Source organism: Paracoccidioides brasiliensis (assembly GCF_000150735.1).
Source record: "Paracoccidioides brasiliensis Pb18 unplaced genomic scaffold supercont2.4, whole genome shotgun sequence".
Classification (NCBI taxonomy): Eukaryota; Fungi; Ascomycota; class Eurotiomycetes; order Onygenales; family Ajellomycetaceae; genus Paracoccidioides; species Paracoccidioides brasiliensis.
In genome coordinates this window covers 67,363-95,351 of record NW_011371361.1, presented here as the reverse complement: position 1 = coordinate 95,351, position 27,989 = coordinate 67,363, and the positions used below count along the sequence as shown (strand labels likewise).

Here is a 27,989-nt window from a genome sequence, read left to right as displayed (position 1 = left end):
TTTATTACTCCCAATCCTCTTCGTCACTATCATCGGCTTTCGCAGCGGATGAAGAAGTTGCCGAAGGTTTCCCGATACCCCTGGGACTATCCGAAGCACGGCTTGGAGCACCACTGACAAGATCATAGCTGGCATCGCTGCCGGCCTGTGATTGCTGGTCGTTGGAATGACGAGGTTCAGCAGCCTTTGACGTATCGTTTCCAGTGGAGAGGCGTGAGGCCGACGTTGCTGTCGGAGAAGTTACTGCGGGATAAGGACCAGCATTCTTGTCGATGGTCACATGTGGAGTGGGTGGGGCTTCTGCGTCATCGTCGGAATCTTCGTCCCAGGCTACCTCTTCATCGTTGTTGGCCGTGGCGCCTATTGTGAACGTTGTTAGGAGGAGCAGGAAAATTGTAGAAAATAAACAAAAAAGAAACTAATGAAACAAACCTTTCAACATTTCTTTCCGTCTCTTCTCCTCTGTCTCAATCACCATACGGAGAAAATAATAACGACACCAGAAATCCGCATACTCAACCTTCTCCGGAACAAGCGCTTCCATCGCCCTCCGCAGCTCAGGGTATGTCTCTAGGTCCGTTGTAATGTCACTAGTTTTGCTATCAACCCTGAACTCACTCTTCCATGCGGGCCATTCCCCGCTCACGGGATCGTGCGATAAGCGATCAAAGTTCGAATGGATAGCATGTAGCTGAGCCTCAAATCGAGTTGTATGAATAACCCTCTTCCCATCAATATCCTTACTCTCGAACAAAACCTTATTATTATCATCGGTGCTCTCAGGAGGCGCGATGCTCACGGCATCACGAAGGAAGTTGCGTATATTAGTCCCAAACCGCAACAGCGCCTCATCCGCAGCATCCTCTGCCTTCTCTATATCTTTCAACCGCTTCGCAGCCTCAGAACGGAATCGAGAAATGAAACCCTCCCCATCTCCGTCATCCCCAGCAGCCTTGTCCTGGTACTCACCCGCAGCGGTAGGAGTGACAACATCCCCCTCAAACTCGTTGTCATTTTCATTTCCTTTCCCCCTGTCCTTTGCCCCGCTACCACCATCCTCAGCCCTCGACAATCCTCCCAGTGTCAATCCTCTCGTTCTCCCAACGATACTAGCTCGCAAATCCGTGAAGCCCTTAATTGCCTCTTCGCTCGCAGCCTCATACTCCTGGCGCGCTCCCTGATAGTAGGTCTCTCCCTGTTTGCGAACATTACCCCACAGTCCGCCCAGTCGAGCTCCCCAAGGATTCGAGGAGAAGGCGCGAAATGTTTCTTGAAATTCAGTGGTGAGGCCGAGATTGGGACGCTGAGAAGATTCCGCGGATGTGTCGGTTGCGCTCGAATCTGCCACTAGGTTCGAGGACTGGATATCTTGATTATTTGAGGAGAGAATCTCCTCTTGGATGTGATCATAAGCTACATCCATAACCGCGGTCTCATCGACAAAGGCACCGTGGTTTGGAGTTGGAGTTGATTAATAGTTGGAGATAATGCTTCAGTATTCGCATGCAGGGTTGCTAAACCTCCAATTAATTGAGGCTATGTGTTATTCATTCCGGTCGTGCCACTACATGCAAAATGTAAGTGTTGGTGATGTCTCTCAGACTTGTGCTCCGTAGTTGATGTCGCATGGAGATTCAATGTTCATCCTATGCCATTTTGGTGGTTTGTAGTTGATGCAGGAACTAGTTACGGGAGACGGCAAAGCACGTAGAGTGCCATTCACGTGATATCAGAACCAAACGAACTGGAAGAAATATTTATAGGTATCTTGAAAGATGTAGAGCTTGATGGATAAGTCTATAGAGAAATGAAAATAACAATACTACCACAAAACTCCAAACTTCCCAGTGTATCCCGATCAAAACTATACTCTAGCAGCCATATTCCCTAACTCCTGAGCGTCCGCTAACAGAACTATGCACATGAATAGATTATATCAATGAAACATAAAATCCAAATCCGCTGGATCTAGATTTTACTCTTTAACAGTCGCCTCCTCCTCTTCCTGCGTAAGACACTGACTTGACATCCAGACCGGCAGCCCAGGAACACTTTCCATCATGCTATCCGTCAACAATTGACTGACAGTTACGAGTCCCTGACCATTGGTAACCTGCGACTCAGCACGACCTTGCTGTCCCTCGCCATTGTCGCTTTGCTCTGAGGACGCAACCAAAAGCACTGGAGGCGACGACGGTGGTGGAACATTCTGCTCCGGTGCAACGACCGCGTGCCGATGTGGTGGGGAATCGGGGACGAATAAGAGATGCGGTTCGGTCAGATCCTTGGCTGGCTTTGGCACAGGGGCTTTATGACCCTTCTTCTGAGCCTCTTCCAGTTCTTCCGGGATTGTTGAAAGTGGAGGGGCGAGGCATTCCCGATCTCCCAAGTCAGGATTTGGAAAAAGTTCCGCTAGCTTCTGTGAATCGATATTGTCAAGTTCGGAGCCTGGGTCAAACGCAAAACTCATGGGCTTGCGGTAATAGAGCATGGACGGCTCGGATCCAAGAGTTGCTCCCGGTAGATCATTGAAGGTCTCCTGATTAGCAACTGAACTCCTACGTTGGGTGGGCAGGCCGTGCAGGTCATTTCTGTCTTCGTATTGAGTTTCATCTTGATGAAATTTTTGGCTTTGGGTACGCTGTGAATCGTACTCGTCGGCGGAAACATGAGAAGTTAGTGTGTCATGGAATTCTTCTTCCTCTGATTCTGCGTCTGTCTCGTATATAACCAATTTTCTAGGTTTTTGGGGGACATGGGTATTTGTATCAGCGTTTGTGGGGTCATATTCAGGCAATTGAATTGGCAGAGTATGGGATAACGTAGAGAGCGTCTTGTCGATGTTATCTTCCGGCCCTAATGGTGAGGATGTGGCAGGTACTGTTTTCACTTTCTTCGGTGATTCCACTGCACAACTCCGGGAAGGAGAGCTAGCTGAAGTTGAATTAAAAGGGGATTCGGGGATTTCATACTGTGCGATCAGTGAAGGGCGTACGGGCGTCTTAGGCTCAACCTTCACAATGGGAGAATCTACTTTCTTTGGCGTCACGTTGCAGAATACCTGTGCAAGCGGGAACCTGGGCGGAGTCTCCTTGAACGTCCGTGGACATAACAGGAGACTCGGGCTATCTGGTGACTGTGATGATGGCACCACGAGTCTAATTGATTTCCGTGGTGTCACAGGTATCTTTGAGGTTAAATCACTGTCAACATATCGAGATGAGGGAACTCCTTCTTGCAATGGTTGTTGAATGTCGACCTCGGAAGCTTTCCTTTTCTTGTTTCTTCTGAGCATTTGGTGTGCGGTCTTCGTACCGGGGCTCAGAACATCACCGTCATTGATCTCCACCTCCGGCTCTTCCCCAATAGTCTCCATCTTGACCCCACCTTTCTTCCCACCCGATCTACTGCGCGACAGGTGGATTCTGCCGATATGGCCCTTAAGTCTAGAGGTTGGAACATATCCCATTTGGGTGAGAGTTCGATCATCATTGTCCTCATCGTGCTCAGCCACATTCCTCCTGCTACTTCCTCTTCCTTTCCCCGTACTCTTCCTCGACCTTTTTGGCAAGCTAGCAGACAGCCCATAATCACCATTTCCATCGTCTCTATCAATGTACCCTAGATCACCCTCATTGTCGTCGCCATCAGGGGCCAACAACGCCTGCGCCCGTTTCACAAAGTCAATCTGAGTCAGGGTCTTCTGACTCCGTACATTCCCTTCCAACGCATGTCTACATTGTTGTCGCTGGCGGTTGACTCTTGGATTGGACAGTTGAGCGGGTCTAGTGTGTTGTCGAATGTTGTGTCGAGTTGTCGTTATGGTCGATTCGAGTTGAACGGGTTGGTTGGGTTTGTCGGGTTTGTCGAGTCGGGTTGCGTTTCTCCGAATCTTTTTCTTACTTGGCATTTTTTCCCTTCGTCTTTTTTTTCATATCCCTTTTTGGAAAAAGAGTGTGGAAAAAGTGATCAGTGACAGTCATGTTCTTGTTTTTGATATGGGAACGTTATTGGAACTGGATGCCCTATGTCATGTGATTCAAAGGAACGCGACGAGCGCGTTTATGACGTAAGCAGCTCGCTTCAACCCCGATATCAAAAGGGGTATCATAATTTGGGGTGAGATTTATGTATACAGAGAAATTGTGTAAATATTGCGGTAGTTGATAGAGAAATGATATACAATTATGACCTCCGTGTAACTTAATGGGATTTAGATATGTACGCCTGAACAGGAGAAATACCTCCCCAGACTGCATTGGTTGTTAATTCAAAGTCATGTATCAAACACCCCAACTCGACGGTTATCAAGCCATTGTGACAACATAACATTAAATAATTAGAAACCGCAACGCAGAGGTATCAAATGCAGCAGAGTATATACAAAACAATATAAAGCCGTTCAGTTCCAAAATCCATACTCCAAGGAATATATCTCTATATTCCAATCACCCAGGTAAGAACAAAATCAAAACCGTCATGTTTTCCCTTTGATTGAAAACCACTAGCCGTAAAGACGAATAGACAGCAAATATACAGCTATCTATGTAGCAAATGACGAGAGCGTAAAATAGGAGGAAAAAACTTTAACCAATCAATTATCAGAGAGCAACCAGTCCGGTTCCGCATCGTCGTCTTCGGGGTCACGCGAAAGCATCGAACTCTGATCAATCTCGCTGTCAGTGTCAGTTTCATGCACAAGGTCTGGTAGTTCGCTTTTCTCCTCGACACTCGTGGACAGCTCGTTGCCACTCGAGGAAGGGACTGTGATGGGTGCGGTCGGGGATCCTTCAACTGTGGTTGTGGAGGGTTGAGGGAGTTGAGGTGTTGAGATTGATTGCGGTTGTGGTTGTTGTGTTTGTAGTTGCTGATGCTGATGTTGAAGCGCACACGTCTGTGTTGACGTCATGGGAGAAGAAGTATGAGGCTCGGGGTCGTTCATTTCGATGGTGGGTCGAGTAGGTGCAGGCTGCTGTTGTGAGCTTGTCCCAGCAGGAGTCACTAACAATGTGTATAAAGGCTTGTTTCTTGGTCGAACGCGGGCATTTCCGACGGTTGAAATGGAAGTGGAAGGTCCTGCTTCATGTAGTATTGTAGTCGGAGGCATAAACCCTCCACCTGAGCTTGCCTCTTCCCCTGTTGTTTCGGGAATGAAGCCACCAGCTCCAGACAGGTCGTCAAATCCTGCAAAGCCTCCGTTGGGAGAGGTGATACCACCCCGTCCACTTTCACGTATAAACCCTCCGGCTGCTTCAACATCTTCGTCCCCGTCCTCATCGCCGCCACCACCCTCATTGTCACCATCACTCGAAACATCATCCGGATCTTCTTCCCCCTCAAAAGCATATCTCCTCACACGTTCCGCAACTCTCAACTTCAGCAACAACAGCTTCCACATCCGCAACGCCTCCGCCGCCTTCCGCCCCTGCTCAGCCAGTACCCGCTCATCCTCCAACGCATCTATAACAGCATAAAGAGCCTCACGATATTCAACAGAGGCCACGATCCCTTGCACAACGGCCGTGCCATGTCTGCCCTTGAAATGGAACCCGGTCACCGCGTCTGCGTAGTCAATACCAAGAATCCTAGCTGCGCGTGCGGCTTCTGCGTGACTAAGATGAAAGCCACCTTCCGGGACCATAGTTGGAGTATATACGTCAATATTCCCGTAGGCATTTTTCACTACGCGGTTGTCGACGACGGGGGGTGGCTTGTATAGCTCCGTTTGGTGGATGGCATACATTGGTGTTTCCTGAAGTTCCTCTTCGTAATCTGATGTCTCCTCGCGGCGTTCGAAAGACCATTTCGGTCGAGAAATTGGGAACCTTTTCAGGGGCTGCTCACCCATCTTTACCTCCCTTCCAAGACGATACCACCCATCGGCACTTTTCACGACGTGCACATCACCACGGCGATACACAGATTCCAGCGGCGGATTCTTTTTGTTAATAGATACCTTACTCAGACCAACCTTCCCAACCTCCCTTTTAGGAAATATCACCTCATTTCTCCGCAAATGCCGCTCCAACGCATAGACAGGATGGTCTTTAAAATCTTGCACATTCCTCGGCATCACCTCCGCCACCAATTTCGCAGTCAATTCCCCGATTTCCACCTGATCCCTATCATCCAGAAACGGCTTCTCGAAGAACCCCATCGTACGCGCCCACCACTCCTCGCCGTTCTTGGTGGATTCAACACGCTGTTTTCTCGTCTTGGAATTAAATGATTTCGTGTATCGTTTCGTAACGTCACGGGCGGAGGCATCGTCCTCGAAGGCGATGACGTAACTCATGTTGTTGTAACGGTCGCTGGCGGGGGGTTCGAATTTGGACGTTTTGCCCACGCTGTTTGTCACGAGGGGGTCGACGGATACCCATTTTTGCATGGCTTCGTTGAATACTTCTACCCAAAAGACGGGAAATGGAGATTCAGCAAAACCCCGTGGCAAACCTGTATGTTGAATATGGTGGTTAGTAAATTGATAATATTTGTCTCACAAGACACGGTGAAAATCATGAATACTTAACTTACCGATTGCTCGTTTCGGCTTGGGACTCGCTGCCACAGGGCTTGGTGAAAACCGGGGTTGTCCAATGCGCCGCATTCTTGATTGGGGCTGGGAGTTCCTGGGCTTTGCCTGCATCGGGGAACCTTTCCCAGCATCACTGCTAGACCGCACGTCGTCATCTTCGGAGAGCACAATGTATTCCCGATCCGGTTTCCGGGGCATCGTCCTTTTCGCAACTCCAGTGAACGGCAGGACCTGTAAAGAGCAAACCAATCGCGCGTCCGTGCCTACTGCACGTAAAAGTGCACAAAAGAGCTGCGCACCTAGATCTCTGGATCCCTGTAACGCGACGGCTTGTTTTAGGAAGTCTTGTTTGCACAATAGAATTTCAGCAGTATCTAGTAGGCTCTGTATATTGGTCAGCGGATTATGCACCTGGATGTATTCCTTTTACTGCGAGAAAGGAGGGGTTCATCACACAGTTGGATCTTTAATGTCATTGGGGTGCTCAAGCCAATAGGGCCTCTTCATGCCTGGTGCAGTGACTTTGAACCGCTGCTTGAATGCATCACTAGCCTGCTTGAGACCATCTGCAAATGTAGTCGAGCGCGTAAACTGCGGTAGGTTCGCCTTTGGATTCAGACACATAATCGTATGCTTAGAGAGGATCCGTTTCAATGCGTTCTGGCGAGAACAAAGCAGTCAGTTTATCCGATATGGAAGAGAAAATATCAAACAAAAGAGTAGCTCAGGATCATGCCAGCTCTACACACTTGAACTCCATCGTCATTACACCACAAATTCCTCCGCTGCACATGGCCCAGCAGACACAAAACGTGCATCTTATGGATATCGAGCCGCCACCTTCTCTCCTGCGCCGTGACAGGTTTTCGTCTCATACCAACAGCACGCTGCTTCCCTTTCTCCGTTGGTTTTTCTAGCGTAATTTGCAACGACCCTTCAGACTCCACGGTCTCAACTCCCTGGTGGTGATTAGATTCCTGCCCTACTGCGGCCCCATCATAACCAGGCGCAAAAGAGAGCTCAGCAGCAGAGACCTCAACATCCTCCCATTCCATCTCGGACTCATCGTCCGACGCGTCAGCGTCAAATACAGTCTGGACAGGTCGACTACCATGATGTCCCTCCACGCCTCCCTCCCCTCTTTGAACATCGACTCCCACCCCACTTCTCTCCCTCCCCACGTCAACTTCAGTACCACTTCTTGTCTCCCCCACCCTCCTCCTTTTCAGAGGCCTCTCATCACCTGCATTACTCGCAGATCCAGATCGTGGTGAACCTGCCCCTCCAGCAATCTCAGCCAGCATATCGCGGTAAACTTGAGTAACTCCATTAGACGCCTCAGAAGCCAGACGTGTCGATCTCACTCTCTGTTCCACGCCTAGTCCTCGTGCTCGTCCATGTGCCGAAACGGATTCCGAAACTGTTCTCCGCACAGGAGCTTTCCCCTTCCCCCGTGACTGGGGATATGACTTTCGCATGATTATTGCTATGAGCCGAATACCCCGAGACTTCCACTTTAGTTCCGTGGTTGCATGGTCGTCGTTTGTATGTTTGTCCGTCTGTGCTGTAATTAAATAGTTATGTCTTCAGCTCTCACAAGCTCCTCACTCTCCCTCCCAAACACGGCACCCGAGCCTGAACACCAGCGCGGGCTCGAACACAACAAGCGAACTGCTTCACCTAGACGGTATCCCAGATATTCACAACTGAGAAAAATGTATAGAACTATATATGTAGAACCTGGTTGTGTCTGGATTCCCAGGTTCTCAATCCAATCCCAGGACACAACAGGCGAGCGTCATCATGATCGTGTTATGCAGGTGGCTGCTCCATCACCCAGCAACGCGGTAACCAAGGGAACACGGCCTTGCTCGTCTAGATGGCGGGAGGTAATGCGGAGTACGAAGGAGTGGTATAGTGTTTATTTTCGATATGAGGTAGGATATAAGGTGGGACGGGGGATGCCCAACGAGAAAGGAGGTACTCTGTATATCTGGGATATCAAGGTTCGTTAACCGCGGTCCACACCGAGGATCAGAAAACTATGTCAGGATAGAGTAGCTAAGCTGAAGCCAACCTAATCGGTCAGCCCAGTTAGCTAAAAGATTGGAGCGGTTTCTGGCTGTTTGCAGTTAGTTTAGGCCTTGGATACAAGAGGCGACAAGAAATCGGGAAGTTATCTGTCTGCCTCTGTCCGCCTCTGTCCGCGGCGATCAAGCTCCCTTGGTTAATTTAGTTATTAATTGGACTCCGATACTCCGCACTGGAGATATTTATGCTGGCGATGCAGGGTCGCGAGCTAGCTATGGCGTGTCATTGCATACGCAGCATACACGGGGGAGATTGACCGATGTGATGGGTGTTGTTCCGAGAGTTACAAACGCTGGGCAAATCATATCAATATTGATATAGGTAGTTGGTTGCGAAGTTACAGTGACTATTTCTTAGAAATGAGGAATATTGGGGGAAGAAACTAATGATTCTCCTTTGCTCTTTGCTGAACTAGTTGTAAAACGACTGCCCACCGTAACTGAAAGAGTAGTAGAATAAAAAGCGATGAAACTCCAGAGCTAAGCCGCCAAACGAGAGCGCGCTTTTTAACCATCACCAAAATACGCCTTTCCCAACACAATGAAGTGATCAAACGCGCAAATACGAGTTTGAATTTAAATATTGTAAGGGAAGTTATACAATAGCAAGGTGATAGACTTCGAACAACACATTGAAACAATCAAAACCGTAGTACTCTTCAAGACAGAGGTAATCACATAAACACATCTTTCCACCAATATAATAAGTTATAGTTAGTTGCAAGGGAGAGTGACTTGCGTGGTTCAGTGCGCTCCTACATCTGCAACGTCCCCCTCCCCGTCCTTCCATGTCGCTTTGCTTGACCATCCCTTGCAGTTGGGTGTCTAGGCATAAACCAGCCTTAAATTGTAAGTATACTTTGGAAAATTGGTTCACACAAGCAAAAAAATTGGTTTCAGAGGTGTCCAAAAAGGAAGCCACATGCATATACAAAAGGGAAAAAGAACAAATTAACGGCGTTGAGGAGAGTAAAGGTGAAAAGGAATAAGTGAGATAAAAAAAGGTTTGTTTATTATGAAAACAGATACAGTTAAAGTATAAGCACAAATGAAAAATGGAAATAAGAAAAGTAAATGAGACATAAATAGATAACGATAACAGAAGGTATCTCAACAAAATAGTGACATCTCAGAAAGACGAACAGCACCTGAGCGAAAAGGAGGAGAAACGTCCCACCGGCCACATATTCTGAAAAGCTGAAGGGGGGGGAAGGAGGAACAGGAACAGGGATGGATGTTGACCACGAAGACAAAAAACACTGGACTGAGAACAACACAAATATCATAGCACAGGCAAGGCAAGGCACACCACACACATGTTATATCGTCCAGTTTACCCGTTCCAACACTCTGCAAACTTCAATTCCACATTCAACCATCTCAACCCACATGATACAGCTCAAACATCACGAAGGCCCTGACTGATCAGAGAGGCAGTGGGGCCTCCATGGATAGTCAATCCACACAGCTGTCAAAACCGTGCATAAATGGCTTCTCTCCTCAGCGGTCATTTAGGTGGCGGGATCAAGGGCCTCACTGGACATGTCTGTTGACGACTTGATGTTGTTATTGTTATTGTTGGATGCAGTGGCAGTAGGTGTGCTAGGGGTTGGTGGTGTGTGATCCTGGCCAACTTTGGAAAGCATGTCGACAATTCTATGGGTGGCTTGCGGTTAAACAATGAAGTCGGGGAGAGAGAGGAACGGGAAGAAGAGGACGGACCAAGGAAAGAAAGAAATAAAACAAGGGAAGAAGAAAAGACAAGAGATCGGTGTATATGAGACGGCTAAAGCAAGATATTTATAAACAAGTCTAAAAGGTCTCATACCTAGCGTTTTCATCAAACATGCTCTCATTCACATCCTCAAGCTGGCGGAGCTGTTCCCGAATGCTGGCCATCTGCACTTTTATTAGCGTATGATCAGAAATTTTTATGGTAAAACAGAACACTCGGGAATTGTAAGTGAAAATCTCAAATGAGAGCCAAAAGGAAATGGAAATATCATAAAGCGGAAAATTCAAAATACCCAATTGCAACACGCCACGGAACAATGACAAACACGCGCACCACCCGCAGCGCACCACCAAATTCCAAATACAAAATACGCGATAGCAGAGACGAACAGCAAATAAAGAAATGAAACGAGGCAAGCCCACCGTTCCCTCAATATTAGAGCCAAGGTCCTCACATTCAGCAGCAGCAGGACCAGCGTCTTCTGGAAGTACCTTTGCAGCAGCAGCAGCCGCCTCTTCCTCCCTTCCCTTCTCCTCAGCATCCCCATCCTTAACCGCCCACTTGCTATCCTCCAGTCCGCTGGCAGACTTCACGTTGGACCCGTTCGACCCATTCGAGAGGGACGAGGTGTTGGGTTTCTTGATCCTTGAGTCAGCGAGTTCAAATTCCAATTCGCGGATCCGTCGGTTGCCCTTTGATATGGCTGCTTCGGCGTCATGGAGTTGTTGGATAAGGGTGATATTTTTCTCGGTGAGGGTGTTCATGTCTTGTTCGAGGGCAGCGAATTTGGTTTCGACGGATATTTTCTTTTCGTCTAAAGTGGTAGCGGCGGCTTTCAGGGTGTCAAGGTCAACCAATGCTTGCTCATGAACCTGTTTCTGTGTAGCAAGTTCAGTCTCCGCAACGGATGATTGTTCTCTGACAGCAGCGAGCTGCTCCTTGAGACCTTGGGTTTCAGAGAGGTCATTCTTCGCATCCTGTAGCGCTTTTTGAAGAGATTCATTCTCCGATTGTATCTGCTCCTCCAACTTCCCAATCTGCGCTTTTAACCCCTCAACCTCAACTGCATGCTCCTCAACAGCAACAACCTTCTCCCTTACCGCCTTCTCAAATTCCTCTCTCAAATTCCCCAACTTTTCTTCATGCGCACTGAGAAGCTCCTCAATCGCCCGATTCTGGCTCGCCTCCATCTCAATGAGTTTCTGCACATGCGCGTCCCCCGCATCTTTTGCGGTCTGCGCTCTATTTGTCTCGAATTCCTTGGTTAGTTCTGAGATGGCCTGGTTGTGTGTTTCAGATAGGGCGATGAGTTTTGCTTCGGCTTCCGCTAGGGCGGTGGTATGTGCCACTTCCGCAGCGCTGGTGGAGGCGACGAGGTCGTCGTATTTTGATTTCAGTTCCTTGATGATTGTGTCGTGGGAGCCGAGTAGTTCAGCTTTGAGATTTTCGATTTCCTCGCTGTGGGCTTCTGTGAGCTCCGCAGTTGCGGCGGTATATTTCTCCTCCACAGTAGCGAGTTGTTCGGATTTTTGAGAGAGCGAAATGTTGATATCGTTGACTTCAGCTTCAAGTCTTGAAATCGTTGTCTGGTAGTACTCGTCCTTGGCCTTGGTAGTTTCTTCCAACGTCTCGATGCCCTTCTGCAGTTCTTCGACCTGGGCCGTTTCGGCTTCAAGATCTTGTTGAAGCGAGTTTATTTTATCCTTGGCTGTGGCAAGTTCCTCTTCTGAGCATCGCAATTTACCTTCAAGCAATTGCAGATTAGCGGCGATGGCTTCCTTTTCGGCGGTACTGGCTTCTGCTTGTTGCTTCGCCTCCTCTAGAGCCTTCTCAGTTGCGCCGAGCTTTTCCTGTAGGGATTGTACTGTAGCATCATGAGCCTCGCTAGCTCCCTGTGTAGCAGTCTCAAGTCGGGCCTTGTAGCTGGTAACTTCGGCCTGTGCAGCTTCAAGATCCGCCTCAACAGCGCCAAACCCCTCAGTTAGCAACTTCAGTTCCAATTGCAGTGACTCAGTGGAAGCTTTAGCCTTGTCCTCAGCCTGAGAAAGCTCCTCCGTATGCTCCGCTATTTTGCTAGCCAAGAAAGAATCATGTTCCGCTTGAAGTGCAGCCATTGCCTTCTCATGCGCGGTGGTAAGATAGGTCTGCTTGAGAATTTCATCGGATTTCGCCTGTTCCGCTGCCCGAATATCATCCTGCAGTTGTTCAATGACTTTGCTCAGCTTTGTAATTTCGTCCTCCTTCTCAGCAAGCTTTTCTGTAGTTTGAGTGGCGCCTTGCGCGTTTTCAGACTTCGCTTGTGCGAGTTTGGACTCTAGGGATTCAACCTTTGCCTGAATCTCAGCAGATCCCTTGGCCACTTCATTAGCAGCAGCCAACTCCTTGTCTCTCTTATCTTGTAGACTCTGCATCTCATCTTTGAGGCTCTTGATGACGCCATCGCGGCCATTTAATTCCGTTTCCAGCTTCAGTAATTGATCCTGATGAGCTTCAAGATCCGCCTTTTCCTTCTCGGTAGCAGACTTGGCCGCTGCTTCCAGACTGGCAGTTTGGGCCGCCAGCTCTTCCTTCAACGTATCGATTTCCGCAGTAAGATCTGCCAATGTACTCCGCCGAGCAGCAAGTTCAGCTTCAAGTGCAGCAACTGCCGCTACATGGCTCACCTTTTGCTGTTCAAGCAATTCAGATGTCTTCGAGTCGCCTTCCTGCGCCGCCAGCTGTTTCGCAGCCTCAAGCTCCTGGGTAAACCGAGACTCTGCCTCCAATCTTTGCGATTCGGATTCGCCCAATTTAGCATGGAGGGTCTTGAGATCCTCAGCATGCTTCTTCGTAAGTTCAATAATTTTAGATTCGTGTTCAGAACGAATAAGTTCAATAGCGGTAAAAACTTTAGTATTCGCCTCTTCTTCCATAGTCCTGCTAGACGCTGCTAGTTTCGACTGGAATTCCTCTAGATGTGTCTGTAACTCCGCTACTTTGGCTTCGCTTTTCGCAAGTTGGGATTGGAGATCAAAAAGCTTGCTAGCACTAGAGGACTCATCGCCCTCCTTGACCGTATTCAAGCTGCCTTTAAGCTGAGCAATATCCCCATCTACCGCGCACTGGATCTCGTCCCGTTTTTCCTCATTCCCTGCCTCCTCCGCCGCAATTGCTGCCCGCAGCAGGTCACGGAGGGCCTTGTATTCCTTGACCCGTTCCTGGAGAGCAGCGGACTTGGCAACGAGCTTTTTCTCTGCGGGCTTTCCATGGTCAATGGATTGCTTCTTGGTTGTTGAGCTTGAAGTTGTAGACAAGGAACTCATGCGTCTCTTAGACTCCGTGGTTGTAGATGTAGGCTTTGTGGCAGAAGATGAGGTAGTTGGTTTTGTAGATCGCGAAGTGGTGGTGGATGGAGTTGTTTTGGAGGCAGTGGTAGGAGCCCGCGAGATCGTTGTAGCCTTTGCAGGGCTTTGAGCGGTAGACGGACGTGTTGTAGCGGGCCTCTTTTCAGTGGATGACGGGGTAATTGTGGATCTGCGGTCAGAAGTAGGCTTCGCAGGTACCCTGGAAGAAGCGGTACTGCTAAGAGATGCCCTCTTCACGGTAGCTGAAATGCCCGGTCTCTTATTCTCGTCCCCTGAACTAGCAATTGATTTACTTTTCTCATCTGCAGAGCTGCCCAAAGACGCGCGTGGTCTGTGGGTGGCGGTAGTCGTGGATGGGGGCTTGCGGACGGTGGTGGATGACACGGGAGGACGAGTAGGGGGTCGATTGAGGCTGTTTCCGATGGTTGACTTTCTGGAGGTGGCAGAGGCTAGTTTAGAGGCTGCCGTTGTCGTAGGGCCTAAGGGACGCGTTGTAGCAGTAGCTTTGGTAGCGGTCCCAGTTCGTTTGGGGGCAGCAGTACCAGTCTTCTGGCGGGGAGAAGCTGTCGTTGCTGTCGTTGTCGATGCCTTCTTAGAGGTAGCAGGGCTGGGAGGGGACGGTTGAGCGGGCTCATCAGGTTCGTCAGTGAGAGCTGAATTCGCGATGGTCTCATCGATGAAGGATTCCGACGCTGGAGGCTCAGCAGCAGGAATAGACACTTCTTCTACCAATTCCATATTGAGTACAGCGTCGTTGGTAAGAGACTGGCCAATTCAGGGTGACGTTCGATGTGAACAATCACTCAGGGGGGAGGTCCGAGCTTCGTCTTGAACGAGTAGGGATTATGGGAGGGACTTGGAGGCACTGGGCTGGACGCGAGGACAAGACGAAGACAATTAACAATTGACAATGTCTGGAAGAAGACTCTTAATTAGCACCAGTGCATAAGAACGACGAGAGGAGATGGTTGGATATCGGGTGTGGTGGTGAAGAGGAATCGTGGTGAGGTGGAGAAGATGTGGAACTGGAAGAAGGGAGAAGAAAAATTCAGGGTGGAACTGTTTGGGCTCCAAAGGGCGGATTATGAAGTGCAAGCGCAATCACAAGAGACGCAGATATGCAACAGGAACAAAACGTAAAATAGAAAATAAAAATAAAGAGTATGACTTTCTTTGAAGGGGATAAAATAGATAAATATTCAGCAATCGTGATGTCGTCTAGACATACCTGTGTGTGAAGCTATCGGTGTTGGAGGTTGGTTGAGAGGACGCCGGAGAAGACAAGCCCAAGGAATGTCAAGGAGTCAACTACGGAATAGTTAACTATGGAGAAGATCGATGACCGAACCAATTTTCCTGTGTTTAATTAAAGAGACGAAAAAGGACGACAAGAGTTAAGAGTAATCGAAAGCAAGAATATCTTTTTACAAAATCAAAAGTATAATTAATACCTTCAGCAGCTTCGTTTCATCTACGTTTGGAGATTACACTACATGTCCTGTGTCTTTAGAGACCACAGATTGAGATGAAGCTGGCAGCTTTGAAGCTACCGATTCAAACCAGCAGCCTCATTCTCCGCCAGACATATGAAGATGGTTGTGATTCAGTTAGCTACCATACGTTGAGGCTGTAAAATTTCGATTCCATCAGGCACAAAAAGGTTATCATCAAAAGGCATAACCACAATCCATGGTTCCGGGTGATGTTAAAAGATAAGACCAACCAACCAGACAAGCGGTGACTGATCAATGGATTGATTGGATTCATCCCACGCACTCACGGGTTAGAGCTAACCAGGGAGCAATGGGGATTCAAGGCAGTTGAAGCACCCAAGAGCATACATATACATCCAACAGAATCCAAGGATATGCTTGGTGGCAGTTACGTACAGCTCACGGGCAATCGTGGCACCAACTAAGGACATCGTTTGTGCCCTAGATGGGGCGGCGAAGGGAGAGACTCCCGAGGTGAGCATGAAAAGTGTACGGATGGATGTGTTCATGCCTGAAACAACGCATTAAATAGCAATGCTGTCGCAGGAGACACGTTCAGTGGTTGGATTGATCGTAGAAGAGAAGTTGAGCACAGTTGAGTTGGGGTTGATCAGAGAAGATGAGAGAGAGCGACGTCTGGTAGCTAGGAATTATCGCACGCAATGCATGAGCTCCAAGGGGGGGCACATCGCCCCGTGATATCACTAATTTATCCAGGATTGATTGTGGCTGGTGTTGAAACTGTCGGTTAGTTAGTTAGCTAGTTAACTAGTTAACTATCCTAATGTTGGAAGTTTGATATTTAGCTTCCCCGCATGGATTGCAATTCAAAACATATTCGCAATGGTCTTGTATTCGATTTAAAATTCTAACATCTCTATGTAATTTAATTCTAATTTGTTTAAGAGAATTAAGAATTACTATATTAATTCTAATGCAGTTGCTATACGATCTCGAAACAACTCTTCCTTTCCTTCAGCTTCCAGATGCCAAATCCTCCCTGTAACTAACCCCGCTCAGATCTTCTGGAGGTTGAGCTAGAAGGATGAAGCGGCTATGTGACGTCTTAATCAATTAGATGAAGTTCTTTCTTCAGCAGGAGGATTCTTTGAAAATGCATATCTACTAATTGAACAGAATCCCCACCAGGGGAGCTCTATGAACGGACCTGGCTCTCTCCGATAATCCTATACTACCTCCTCCCCTCTTCCCCGGCAGAGGTGTATAGAGCGAATCTCAAAGGCCCAGGGAACAATGCAATTGGAATTCTTCCGTTTCTTTCAGATCTGTCCTTTAACAGACAAAATATCCCGACCACCAACCCTCTCCTCCCAGGGGACGTAACCATCCCCTACTGCAGATATCCCTCTCCACTTTTGCATTCAGACTCTGGATCTCATGAAATCCTCAACTGAAAAAGGTGATCTCATCTTTCCGTTTACTGCTCGAGAGATCATATCACGACTACCTGAACCTTTTACTAACCTAAGATGCCTTGCAGCGGGTTGCCGCGTAGTTACCTACAGGGTTTACGTCGTTTGAACCGGAAATCCCTTCGTTGGGGAGACCTCGTGGAGACCTCGTGGCAGGGAAGAATACTTGGTCAACTAACTCTCTTTCTTTTCTCTCCCACCCCGGCAAAGCCAACGCTATCCTCCCCAGCTACTTCACTGCCTAGTTCCACAGCACCATCCGCTACCGCCTCCCCCTCTACGGCACCACCATAGCCACGTCCGCGGCGAATCGACTATTCCATGAACCCCAAGCCTTGCACGCATCTGGTGCGAGGACGTGGTATTGAGGCCAGCCTGAGCGTTTACAGAGCTGCATTTTCGTGTTCGTGCTGTTGGCTATGTATCCTGTCAGGGATATTTACGGAGGATCGGTCTGGGGGAAATAGTGTGGGGGGGGGGGGGGGGTGCAGAAGTGGTTGTATTGTTCATCGGGTGGGTTTGCCTGGCTGGAATGTGGAGCTAAGTGATTTAGTTAGGGAGATGGGATCAATTGCTGCTATGTTATAATAATAAAAATTCTTTTCATTCCATGAATTACGTATTATAAGCATGATGATGCATCTTCCCCCCTCTTATTTTTATTTTTATTTTTTCCCCCCATTTAAGCAAACTGATTCTCCGATCCATGGTGAGTAACTAACCAGTTAAAGTTCTATGACGTTTGCTTTCCCCAGCAACAAGCCATATCAACGTTTGGTTATATTTACACCAACAACCCACCCCAACCCCACAACCAAACATCCTTGCAACGCTGATACTAGCCTACCATATACCAGGACACTAGCAATAAGGAACAGCAACAGGAATAGATCCCCCATCTGTGTCCCCAATGTTCTAGGACCCCTTTCATATCTTAACATCCACCCAACCACCATGGCTTCCCAAGGGACATTCTCCGCCCCATACCTCCAACGCTTAGACTCCTCTCAACCACACATCTTTGCACTCCCCTCCAAAAAAATCAACGAGGGCAGCGATGTATCCGCCTTCCTCACCTCCCTGGCCTACAGGGATATCATGACCTTCATCCTCCAGCTTAACCGCGCCATGGTGCCCCGGAAAACCACCGACGAAGATGGTTCACCACGCGTACAGACATGGCCGCTGAACTGCGATGCCGTCGAGTTCTCGGAACCCGTGCGCCGTCTGCAGCTACTACTGTCCAAACTTGATTCGATAGTCGATGAAGTGCCACCGGACAAGGGGCCAAGGCGCTTCGGAAATGTCAGTTTTCGCAAGTGGTGGCAAGAGGTGGAAAGGCGGGCGCCGGAGCTGCTGGATGAGTGTCTACAGCCCGAGGTGCTGAGGCAGGGAGCCCAGGGTCCAGAGTCTGTATCTGTGAAAGAGGAGCTTACGGCCTATTTTACAGGGGCGTTTGGGAGTCCGCAGAGACTGGATTACGGGACGGGGCATGAGTTGAGCTTTGTGGCTTTTCTGGCTTGTTTGTGGAAGCTTAATCGGTTTCCGAAGGCGGGTCCGGGGGTGGAGGAGAGGGGCATTGTTTTGGGTGTTATTGAACCGTATGTTATCCTCTTATAGTAGAGCGATTAACCACGAGTTTTCTTTTCTTACACTACGCTCCCAGGAACATGATACTGACTTTTGGGCTGGCTGGATAGATATTTCGAATTGATCAGGCGTTTGATCAAGACCTATACCCTCGAACCAGCAGGCTCACACGGAGTCTGGGGTCTGGATGACCATTCATTCCTCCCTTATATCTTTGGATCTGCGCAACTATCACCTCCAATATCGGAGTCTGATAATACGCCCATTGAAGGTTCACTACCAAACGCTCCGGATCCGTCCGCCGTCGACAAGGCAAACATGGTGGAAAAGGAGCGGAAACATAACATGTATTTCTCAGCTGTCGGATTTATTTACGACGTAAAAAGGGGTCCGTTCTGGGAACACAGCCCGATGCTTTTTGACATATCGGGTATTCGAGATGGATGGGGGAAAATAAATAAGGTATGGAAGATACTTATTCAACTATTGGCCACCCAAACCCCCGAGGTTAGCTATGTCGTTCCACCACACTTACAGATACAAATACCAGGGTATGATAAAAATGTACAACGTGGAAGTCCTCTCCAAATTCCCCGTCATCCAGCATTTCCCCTTCGGCTCCCTTCTCCGCTGGGAACACGATCCCACCGCCACCCCACCTCCACCATCCGTCCACATCGCCAACCGCCAAATAAGACCTGGCGCAATGACCTCCCCTCCAACCGGAGAGCGTGAACAAATACAGACAAAGGCCCCCTGGGCGACCCCTGTGGGAGGAGGTATGGGTATGGGTTTTGGTTCAGGGCTTTCTATGGCCATGCCATCTGCTTCGTTACAGTCAGGTTACGGAACCTCGCGACCTCCTCTGACGAATACTACGGCTAGAGCACCATGGGGCAGTAATCGAGATCCTATTACGGGACAGCTACCGTCGGCTGATCCACGGGCGCCAACTCGGGCACCGTGGGCTGGTGGAGGTGGAGGCCCTCGGGTAGAGGCTAACTTCCCAACGAAGACGCCGTGGGCGAGGGGTGATGTTGCTGGTGGTGGTCCATGATGAGCTAGTGCTTTAGTTGGGAGTTGAGATTGTGGTGGGGAAGATCCGACCAAGTATATGTACTCTTTACGCCCCTTGAAGGGTGAGTTGATTAATCTATGAGTGAATGGTTGATGGAGTGATTTCTTGTATGATAGACGGAATGGAACGAATGGATTATATCAGTGATTACCTGGAAAATATGTGAACAAAACACATGAGACGAAATTTAGATACGACGTACACAAGTACACTCTGTTGTTATGCGTGTATATCTAGAGATCATCTTCCTATGTATAATCCAAAAAAGGAAAAAAAGCCCAAGGGTATCTCATGCTTTGCAAAGGCAATAGCTGTAACGTACGAAGCAAAATATGGAACATAGGAACGTAGAAGTACATGAGCAAAATGCCGCTCATTCAGAATCGTCAGACGACCCGTATCCCACCAACCGTATAGGTGATTCTCCCCTCAGAGGCATATTGGGAGTTTCACTATTCGTTACCGTTGCCGCTACCTGCCAGTTTCGATTTTTATTCTCCCCATCCGGAGTGCCACCATCACCATTGACCTCGCCTTCATCACCTTTATCATTCCCATTCTCATGTTTCCGTTCTTGAATTGGCTCTCCCCCAGCTCGTACCACGCCTGCAGATCTCGCAGTCCTCCGTTTCTTACCACCGGGCGTCCAATCCGTATCATCGTCCTGTAAAAACGGATCAACCGCTGCCCTCGTATTTCCACTCAACTCTTGCTGTAACAACGCCTTCCGCTGTGCCGCAACTGCTTCAGGCTTTCTGGCACGCTTCTCCTTCCCCTTCCCCTTCTCTCCCGGCCTTCCGCGCCCCTGATCCGGCGGCGTCTTTGCGATCGACTTTGTCTCAAACAACGGCTTCGAAATGACACGACGAGCTACATCCCCGCCGGCAATGCTACCAGGGTCAGGAGCAAAATCCACCATCCCGGTTCTCACCCGATCTCCCTCGGACTCCTCCAACAACTCAATCCCCAAACTCATCTTATCCCGCAGCGCCTCTGTGACTTCTTGAGCATTCTCCCGCCTCTTCCTCTCCGCACGAAACGCCCTCCTTAGTCTCCGCGACTGCTCATATGGATCCTCCCAGTCGCGCTCCTGCACCTTTATCAATTCCTCCATCCGCATCTTCTCCGTCATCACCCGCTTTTGATCCGCTACTTTCCCCTCCAGTTTCGCAAACGCGTCCTTCTCAGCTGCACCAACACCGCCCTCCCCGGCTTGCCGAAGCCGTAACCTGATCTCCCCATCCTCTTCATACCCGCCCTTCTCAAGCTCACCCGTATCCCTCCGCCGCCCGCCCTCCGTAACCACATAGGCCGTGTTCTGCGGATCAGTGCGAATTTCTATCCAGCCACCACAGATGGAGTGTTTCATGCGGAAGCTGTAAATCGGGGTTGAATAATAGTTCCCCACACGCTTTTTCAGCGCATTGAAGCGCACGCCCTGGCCTATCAAAACGGTGTCTGCTGGCTGGCAGGTGGAGCACCAAACGGCAAACGGCATTTCGAAGCGCACGGTTAGTTCGCCTGTTGTGTGTAGGTGGCGAGCGCGGGAGCCTAGAGGGTGCTTGTTGGCAAGTTTATTGCCGGTTGTGAGACCTTCTTGGTCCGGGGGGACATAGCTGGATAATCATGTTAGATTCGATGAGATGGGAAACTGGGTGATGTGAACGAACCGTCCCATATCTGGAGGGTGATGTTAGCAGCTGGACTACATGGTGTTTTCTTGGTGGAAGTCATAGAGCGCTTATTGTAAAACTTACTAAAGCCCTGCATACTGGCGGTCTATTGTCCAGAGACTGAGCTGTCTCTTCCCCTTAATTTCGCTGGAGCAAAGAAGCAGATCGATGATGAACTAAGCAGCAAGGAACAAGGCACTATTGCCAGTGTATTGACATCTGAAGTGGACATGAGACACCGCAGTTGAAAAGCACCTCCCACATCATAGAAAGCTATGTCTTGTACGTATTCTGATGTTGAGGTAAAAGAGAGCTGTCGTGAAGGGGACACAGAGCGTAGGTGTGTTGTATCACGTGACATTGTTAAAATGCGATCAACTTTGCATTAGTAATGGATGCTGCTATAACTATCTATCTAGTTCAACTATTAGTTACTAACTAGTTAGTTAACTCTGAAATCCCCATGACTCTGTCTGCGTAAAACATTGCCTCTCGATATTGGTCGCTGTAGGTATTCGACTACACTCTGCAAAACAGGAGTTCATCCTCAACTGCTTTGATTCTGCCATTTTCGGGGAAACGACCGCTGCGAATATGTTCAAATGCCTAAGAAATATTCAAAAAGGAGCAATGCGCATCCTCCTTTTGTCAAAACTATCTCCCGAATACCCGGGCATCTTCCATCAGGCTGTAGAGGAAACTTACTGGGGGGCCAAAAAACAAGATACAAGAATATAGAACATGTGTGGTGCCATTTATCTATTGATCCCCAGATCTATAGATGAGGCACCTACCTGCCTGTATTTTCACCATCCCCTTGTATGCAGCCCTCAGTGAGAGAAATATCTAACCCCGCCTTGCCGAAACTGACAACCATCCGACTTGAATACACTGGGCAGCCCCCAGGAAATCGTATTGCGATCCCCTTCACGATCTGTGAATACTTTCTTGCTCCAAGAACCCATAACGGAACATCATTCTTAGCCTTTCTGCATGGGACCTATCGGGGCGAGATTTTCGCGACAGTGTCAGATTCATCTACCATTGACGTACAAGCTAGTGTACCCACGCATTCCTGAACAAATCTACAAGATCAACACTCGTATGTGGTAGTTAACTATTATTGCATTCCGTAATGTAGGTGGTACTTTAATTTAGTATTAGTACCTCCACACCGCACGATGCCCCCAATACCCCTAATTCAGGAATAACGGATGCACACTGGATTAACAGTCTCGCCAGTCGGCACCCGCTTACATGAAATCGAAAGCTGGACGTAGCACGCTGAAGTAGATTGGCAGATCTCATCCAATGTCATAGAAGCTCTGGTGAGAGAAGGCTGGGGTTGATAGCAAAGATTTAATTGCATGACCCACAAAGATATAATCAAGAGACAGAGCGATTCCAACAACTAACTGTTGAGTGTTCCGGGAGATCGGACGGTTAAATAGTTATCAAGGCGAAGGTAGACCTCAGTCACGCGAAAAATAACACTTCCCATTAAAAAAAGCATTGAAGGGGGGGGGGGGGGGGGGATTTTTTTAATTTTAGATCGGATAGCACTGAAGAGAAACAGGGACTGAATGAGTATCACGATTACATTATAGATTTGTCCGCAATATGTTTTACACTGCCAGGAGCGGAAACTGCTGTATATATCAACCAGTATTACTCCCATAGATAGCACCGTGTTCAATGAGACACATTCAAGCATTCCCACACCTGCCCCCAATCTCACACACAACTCTCAAATCCTCCACGCTCTCCCCGACCCACAATTTGGCCCCCTGCCCAAGCTCCGGCACCCGCCAATCCTGCGTCTTCACATCCCACACACTCAAATCCTTCCGCGTAATCTCAAGACGCAGCACCTCACTCTCCCCCGCTTGTAGCACGCGCGTTTTCTCGAACTGTCTCAGCTGCAACCTGGGCGTATCGGAAGCTGCCTGGTCTGGCGGTTCGACATACAACTGAGCAACGGTACGACCGGCCACCTTGCCCGTGTTAGTGATTTTCACATCAACCATGAAGGCGATATCCCACAGGGCGGGGTTGCCACCCTCACCACCGCCAGCACGGGGAGGCCGTTTGGGTGTCGTGCTGTATCCTTCCGGGTATGGGTAGCCTTTTCCTGGCTTGACAGAGGAAGGGTTGTCGAGGTATGGGTAAAGATATCGCCAGATGCGGTTTAGCCCCTGTGGCCAGGCTACTTCATCCGCGGGTGGGATCGTGCTGGAGAATGTTGGAGGGGTGCCCCTGGCTGGTCTTGCTGGCGGGTACTCGGTGATTGGCGTGACAGCGATGGCATTGGGTTCGCTAAAGTCGAATGTCGTGTATGAAAGGCCGTGGCCGAATGGATATCGCGTGATTATGTTGTTCTTGATGAAGTGGCGGTAGTCGATGTAGAGTCCCTCCGTGAAGGTATCTTGGATTTGAATTCCGGGGTTGTATACGAGATTGACGCTTTCTGGATAGTCAGATTCAGCTTTTGGGATCGTGTAGGGCAAATGGCCGCTGGGGCTCTCGTCTCCGAATAGAATATCAGCGATAGTGCCGGCTTCCTGGCCCGGGAGATGGGCAATCAACACAGCTTTTACGGATGGTAAATCTATCCATTTCTCCATGATAATTGGACCAACAGTATGGACAACGACTACTACTTTGGAGAATACGCTCGCAGCGTCCATGATAAGTCTGTCTCCGTCATGCCAGGCATATAGACCGGCAATCGTTCGGTCACCTGGATTGCCTTCCACCATGATATAGTTCTCCCCAGAATCAGCATTGATGAAAACAATCGCAATCTCGTCAGATTTTGCCGTGAAATTGGATGGGAATGTATCTGTTAGATGGAACTCTGTTTTTGGCGATCTGGCCACGATAGCGTCTTGAGGTGTTATAAGATATGGGACATTGGCACTTCCGCTGCCCCATCCCATTGTCAGGACACCTCTATTGCAGCCTCTTTCAGCACAAGAGTTTAGTCCTTGTGGATCGGGCCCCGCGTCCGTACCGAATACCCTCAAGACAGCATTGGGGGCCAGAGGGAGCAGATTATCCTCATTTTTAAGAAGAGTAATAGCTTCTCTAGAGATGGCCCTCGCAGTGCTATTGTGGTCTTCTTGAACGTCGACAAACCGATTGACCACTCCAACTGGAGATAACACAGCACCAGGATACAGAAGATCGGTTTCTGCAGTCGTGTAGGTCGAGAAGTTTGGCAAGGGGAAGTCCTTGTCCTGACCCAACTTGAACCATGTTGCAACAATACGTGCAACCTAGGGCCAAAATCGTCAGATTACAATTCAAATATTGTGGACATTTCTCTTCCCCAAGGAATATATCGACGTACCATGTCATTCAAGCGTTCAAGAGGAATAGTCCCATTGAGAACTGAACGTGACAGTTCAGCAGCCCAGTAGCTATGCCCTAACAGGGGAGAAGCACCATCTCCAGGCATAGTCATATCCAAGCCCGCAAGAGCGGAAGAAACGCCACCGATGTGGGCAAACCAATCAGTCATGGTGAATCCTTGGAACCCAAGCTCGTCTTTAAGAATGCCACTGATCAAGTGGCTGTTTTGGCTGGACGAGGAGCTGTTAACCTGTAGATAATAAACAAGCAACGTAAGCTAGGTTTTATAACCTAGGATCGGGAAATTATCGTACGTCATTGTATGCCATCATTACCGCTCCCACACCAGCTCTAACTGACTCCGCGAACGGCCAAAGGTACAGCTCGTGCATAGTCCTATCATCAATGTTGGATGAGTATGGTTTTTGCAGGAAGCCAATGGGCTGGATAGGGAACACCATGCGGAACATTTCCTGCTCGTTTCCGACAAAATGTTTCACAGTTGCAATGACGCGTCTGCTTTGAACTCCCTTAATCGTGAGAGCACTGGCAATTCCCTGGAGAGATGGATCCATGCCAAACCCTTCCCAGTTGCGTCCCCCTCGGGGCTTGCGCCCAAGGGGACCAACTGATGGGCCTAAATAAATGTTTATCCCTTTGCCGCAAAACTCCTTGCCCAAGGCAACTCCGCGGTCATACATTAACTTCTTGTTGAATGTTGCCCCGACTGAGATACCAGCTGGGAAGGCAGTAATGTGGTCCGTGTTTCTGACGCCGAGAGGCCCGTCCTGGAGACAAAGCCTGGGGATTCCGAATCGCATTGCGCTCCCTGTCTGGCCCGCGCAGGGCCCCATTGCAAATCCAGTACCGGTAGTTAGATTCACTTTCTCAGCAAGCGTCATGTTGGAAACCACAGCTTGAGCCTTGGTATATGACTCTTCCCACTCAAGCACCCAGCCACCCACTGGAGATGGGTAGTATGGGGGAGACGTCCAGCACCTGAGACCACCCTGCCTGCTTTTGAGGGGTGGGGAGTAGCAGGTATCGCGGTCTGCAAGGGTGGAAGAACAACCCAGCATAGAAACCACAAAAAGGAACGGTTTAAAGAACGGCATGTCTAGAGGGGGAAAAAACACCCTTAGTCAACTCAGTGAGGGCGAATAAATGAAAGGAAAGACATATATATGTATATATTACATATGGAGACTACTCAGGTAGATATGTGCCTCTTGCCCAACAGAGTAATGAACAGAAAGTTGATCAATTATTATCACATAGCAAATGGATTCCCCTGCGCAGTGGACAGCAATTGTTATATCTATCATCCCGTTTTCCCGTTGATCTGCAGGCAACACAAGTTGAAGTATGCCTGTGTGGAGGAGCAGAGCGCCAGCTGCCACTGTTCAAGATCGAGCGACAGATGCTGGCTTGGACCTTGAAGCGCCGGCGAAGTGCCCAAATCACAAGATATCCCAGAAGCATTAATTGAAGTTCCATTTTTTTTTCCCTTCTCCCTTTTGCCTGATTGCTGGAAGTTCTTGTGTGCCAGCATGACAGCTTTTGGTGCAACACAGAAATCCATCATGCGACAACTGAATTCACTGTTTGCCAGAATATTTCTTTGGTTCCATTGCCAGTTGGTTTTTAGGTTTAACCCGGATTCAGACGCTGTGTTACATGTTATTAGGTGGCCAGAAAATAGCCAAAAGGACCTTATTGCAAGTTGTATTTGCCAGCTGTGGTTTGGAGTCTGGAGGATGAGCTCAAGGTGCTAAATAGATCTCATTATTCCCAAGGTGAATTAAGTTCAACTAAATGTTAGGCATCAGATCATTATGCTGGACCCTCGCACCGCAGGACCTTCTTGTGGGGCCTTGATAGTGAGGCATTTTTCGTGATTTCGTTGGCTTCGTCAATTCCCCACACATTTCGTATAAACGGTCCCCAACGGTTGCCCAGAGCTAGTTAATTCTTCGGAGTATTAAGGATTGACGTTGGGAGTTCTGAATATGCGCAATTCGGATTTCAGCTATCCGATATCATCTATCTCTCCCAGGGAAAATTACAACCAAGCAATTCTGTCCCGTTCTATGTAACTAGTTACTGCCTAATCAGCCGTATCAAATACGATCCAATATCCTCCGGACCGAGAGTCAAACCAAAAAGGAAGCCGAAAATGATCACCGAGAAGGGTTTTAAAAAAGAAACAGAACCCAACGCTTTTGACAACCCGTGGTCCGCGTGAGCGTTAGTTAGTGAAATACCCCGGGAAAAGCCACGCGAGTTTCGCCACAGCCTCATCTCCCAGATAACCGTGAGCCGTGCTCAAGCCCAATTTACATGAGCCCTCAAGATGCTTTCCCCGCACGAGAGCCGCGTGCTCATCCTTGGTGAGCTCATCCAGCACCGCGCCAATGAAGTTTCTTGCATTCGCCGAGTTCATTTTCATATTCGCCATGACTAGTTCGACGCTTACATCTTCCGAGCTATGCCAGCAGTCGTAGTCGGTGGACATGCAAATCATCTGATAAGCGATCTCGGCTTCCCGGGCGAGTTTTGCTTCGGGTATGCATGACATGTTGATTACGCTCCCACCCCAGGAGCGGTAGAGGTTGCTCTCTGCACGAGTGCTGAATTGTGGCCCCTCTATTTATTGCGATGCGTATCAAATTATCAGATATTGATGTTCACCATCTGAAGAACAAAGGGCAAGGGAAAAGGGGGAGAAATTGAACGAAAGAAAGAAAGAAAGAAGGAAGGAAGGAAAAAGAAAGAAGGAACCATACCCATACAGACCAGAGTTCCGCGATCATGAAGCACCACGCCGTCTCCTTCCAAGCTATGTCCGCATTCCCTGACTATCTTTGCCATATGCTGGTCAAAGGGATCTGCAAAGCCGACATGCGCTACCGCCCCGCCCTCGAAAAATGTCCACGGACGTACTCCCTTGGTCCGATCAATCACTTGGTCAGGTACGACAAAATCTCTCGGTTTGATTGATTCTTGTAAACTGCCCACAGCGGAAAACGCGACGATACACCTCACGCCAATCGAGCGGAGGGCTGCAATGTTTGCTCGCGAGGGGACCTCGTGGGGCGCATATTCATGGTGGAGCCCGTGCCGGCTGAGGAATGCGACGGGGACTGTCTTTCCGCTTGAAGAGCAGACGTGGTGTAGGATCGTGATTGGGGAGGATGGGTTGCCCCATGGCGTGGGGATGGTGAGAGATGCCACCTGCGTGAAATGGGGCAGTTCTCGAAGTCCGGTGCCGCCGATGACGGCTATGTGGACTGGGTCTGGTATCTTGGCAATCTCGGTGAGAAATGTTATTAGTAGGCATATATATACAGGTCACCAAAATTGCCCGCGAGTAAGGGGATGTGGAATTAGTTAACGTGTAGCTGAGGTCCCGCACCGTCGTATGTGTCCGGGAGGTTTGCCATCCTGATTTCTATGGATATAACTTGACCAGGACCTTAATTGAAACTGGCTCCCAGGTAATAACGAGTGGATTGGCGCGAGAAAAGAAGCACTGCGCCGAATGAAAACAGCGTCAACCGAGAGATTTGATATCAGGGCTCGAAGCGAGGGGCACGGAGGTTTGACTGGCGGGGCAAAGATTCCCCGGCTGGAAATTGGTGCACGTGACCCCGACAAGCCCTAA

General features: G+C 49.0%; 9 protein-coding genes across 9 annotated transcripts; 2 read left to right on the top strand and 7 right to left on the bottom strand.

Annotated features, from left to right (window-relative positions):
- Positions 1-4: 4 nt before the first annotated feature.
- Positions 5-1,423, bottom strand: PADG_03529 (uncharacterized protein; the record flags this gene model as incomplete). The annotated part of the gene is made up of 2 exons (XM_010761189.1): positions 5-360; positions 433-1,423. The coding sequence occupies 2 exons, from the start codon at positions 1,421-1,423 to the stop codon at positions 5-7; spliced, it is 1,347 nt and encodes a 448-aa protein (XP_010759491.1).
- A 552-nt stretch (positions 1,424-1,975) lies between these two features.
- On the bottom strand, positions 1,976-3,910 carry PADG_03528 (uncharacterized protein; the record flags this gene model as incomplete). Its single annotated transcript, XM_010761188.1, has 1 exon — positions 1,976-3,910. One exon carries the CDS (start codon positions 3,908-3,910, stop codon positions 1,976-1,978), a length of 1,935 nt encoding a protein of 644 aa, XP_010759490.1.
- A 684-nt stretch (positions 3,911-4,594) lies between these two features.
- PADG_03527 (uncharacterized protein) lies at positions 4,595-8,013 on the bottom strand (the record flags this gene model as incomplete). The annotated part of the gene is made up of 4 exons (XM_010760776.1): positions 4,595-6,453; positions 6,535-6,917; positions 6,990-7,195; positions 7,285-8,013. 4 exons carry the CDS (start codon positions 8,011-8,013, stop codon positions 4,595-4,597), a joined length of 3,177 nt encoding a protein of 1,058 aa, XP_010759078.1.
- A 102-nt stretch (positions 8,014-8,115) lies between these two features.
- Positions 8,116-8,947, top strand: PADG_11613 (uncharacterized protein; the record flags this gene model as incomplete). Its single annotated transcript, XM_010761547.1, has 2 exons — positions 8,116-8,515; positions 8,772-8,947. The coding sequence occupies 2 exons, from the start codon at positions 8,116-8,118 to the stop codon at positions 8,945-8,947; spliced, it is 576 nt and encodes a 191-aa protein (XP_010759849.1).
- A 1,189-nt stretch (positions 8,948-10,136) lies between these two features.
- On the bottom strand, positions 10,137-14,442 carry PADG_03526 (uncharacterized protein; the record flags this gene model as incomplete). Its single annotated transcript, XM_010761187.1, has 3 exons — positions 10,137-10,281; positions 10,454-10,524; positions 10,783-14,442. 3 exons carry the CDS (start codon positions 14,440-14,442, stop codon positions 10,137-10,139), a joined length of 3,876 nt encoding a protein of 1,291 aa, XP_010759489.1.
- A 3,142-nt stretch (positions 14,443-17,584) lies between these two features.
- PADG_03525 (uncharacterized protein) lies at positions 17,585-19,277 on the top strand (the record flags this gene model as incomplete). The annotated part of the gene is made up of 3 exons (XM_010761186.1): positions 17,585-18,231; positions 18,331-18,682; positions 18,771-19,277. The coding sequence occupies 3 exons, from the start codon at positions 17,585-17,587 to the stop codon at positions 19,275-19,277; spliced, it is 1,506 nt and encodes a 501-aa protein (XP_010759488.1).
- A 394-nt stretch (positions 19,278-19,671) lies between these two features.
- PADG_03524 (uncharacterized protein) lies at positions 19,672-21,009 on the bottom strand (the record flags this gene model as incomplete). Its single annotated transcript, XM_010760775.1, has 2 exons — positions 19,672-20,914; positions 21,005-21,009. 2 exons carry the CDS (start codon positions 21,007-21,009, stop codon positions 19,672-19,674), a joined length of 1,248 nt encoding a protein of 415 aa, XP_010759077.1.
- A 1,668-nt stretch (positions 21,010-22,677) lies between these two features.
- On the bottom strand, positions 22,678-25,440 carry PADG_03523 (uncharacterized protein; the record flags this gene model as incomplete). The annotated part of the gene is made up of 3 exons (XM_010761185.1): positions 22,678-24,249; positions 24,324-24,575; positions 24,640-25,440. The coding sequence occupies 3 exons, from the start codon at positions 25,438-25,440 to the stop codon at positions 22,678-22,680; spliced, it is 2,625 nt and encodes an 874-aa protein (XP_010759487.1).
- A 1,133-nt stretch (positions 25,441-26,573) lies between these two features.
- On the bottom strand, positions 26,574-27,768 carry PADG_03522 (methylthioadenosine phosphorylase; the record flags this gene model as incomplete). The annotated part of the gene is made up of 3 exons (XM_010760774.1): positions 26,574-26,971; positions 27,112-27,637; positions 27,721-27,768. The coding sequence occupies 3 exons, from the start codon at positions 27,766-27,768 to the stop codon at positions 26,574-26,576; spliced, it is 972 nt and encodes a 323-aa protein (XP_010759076.1).
- Between the last annotated feature and the right edge of the window lie 221 nt (positions 27,769-27,989).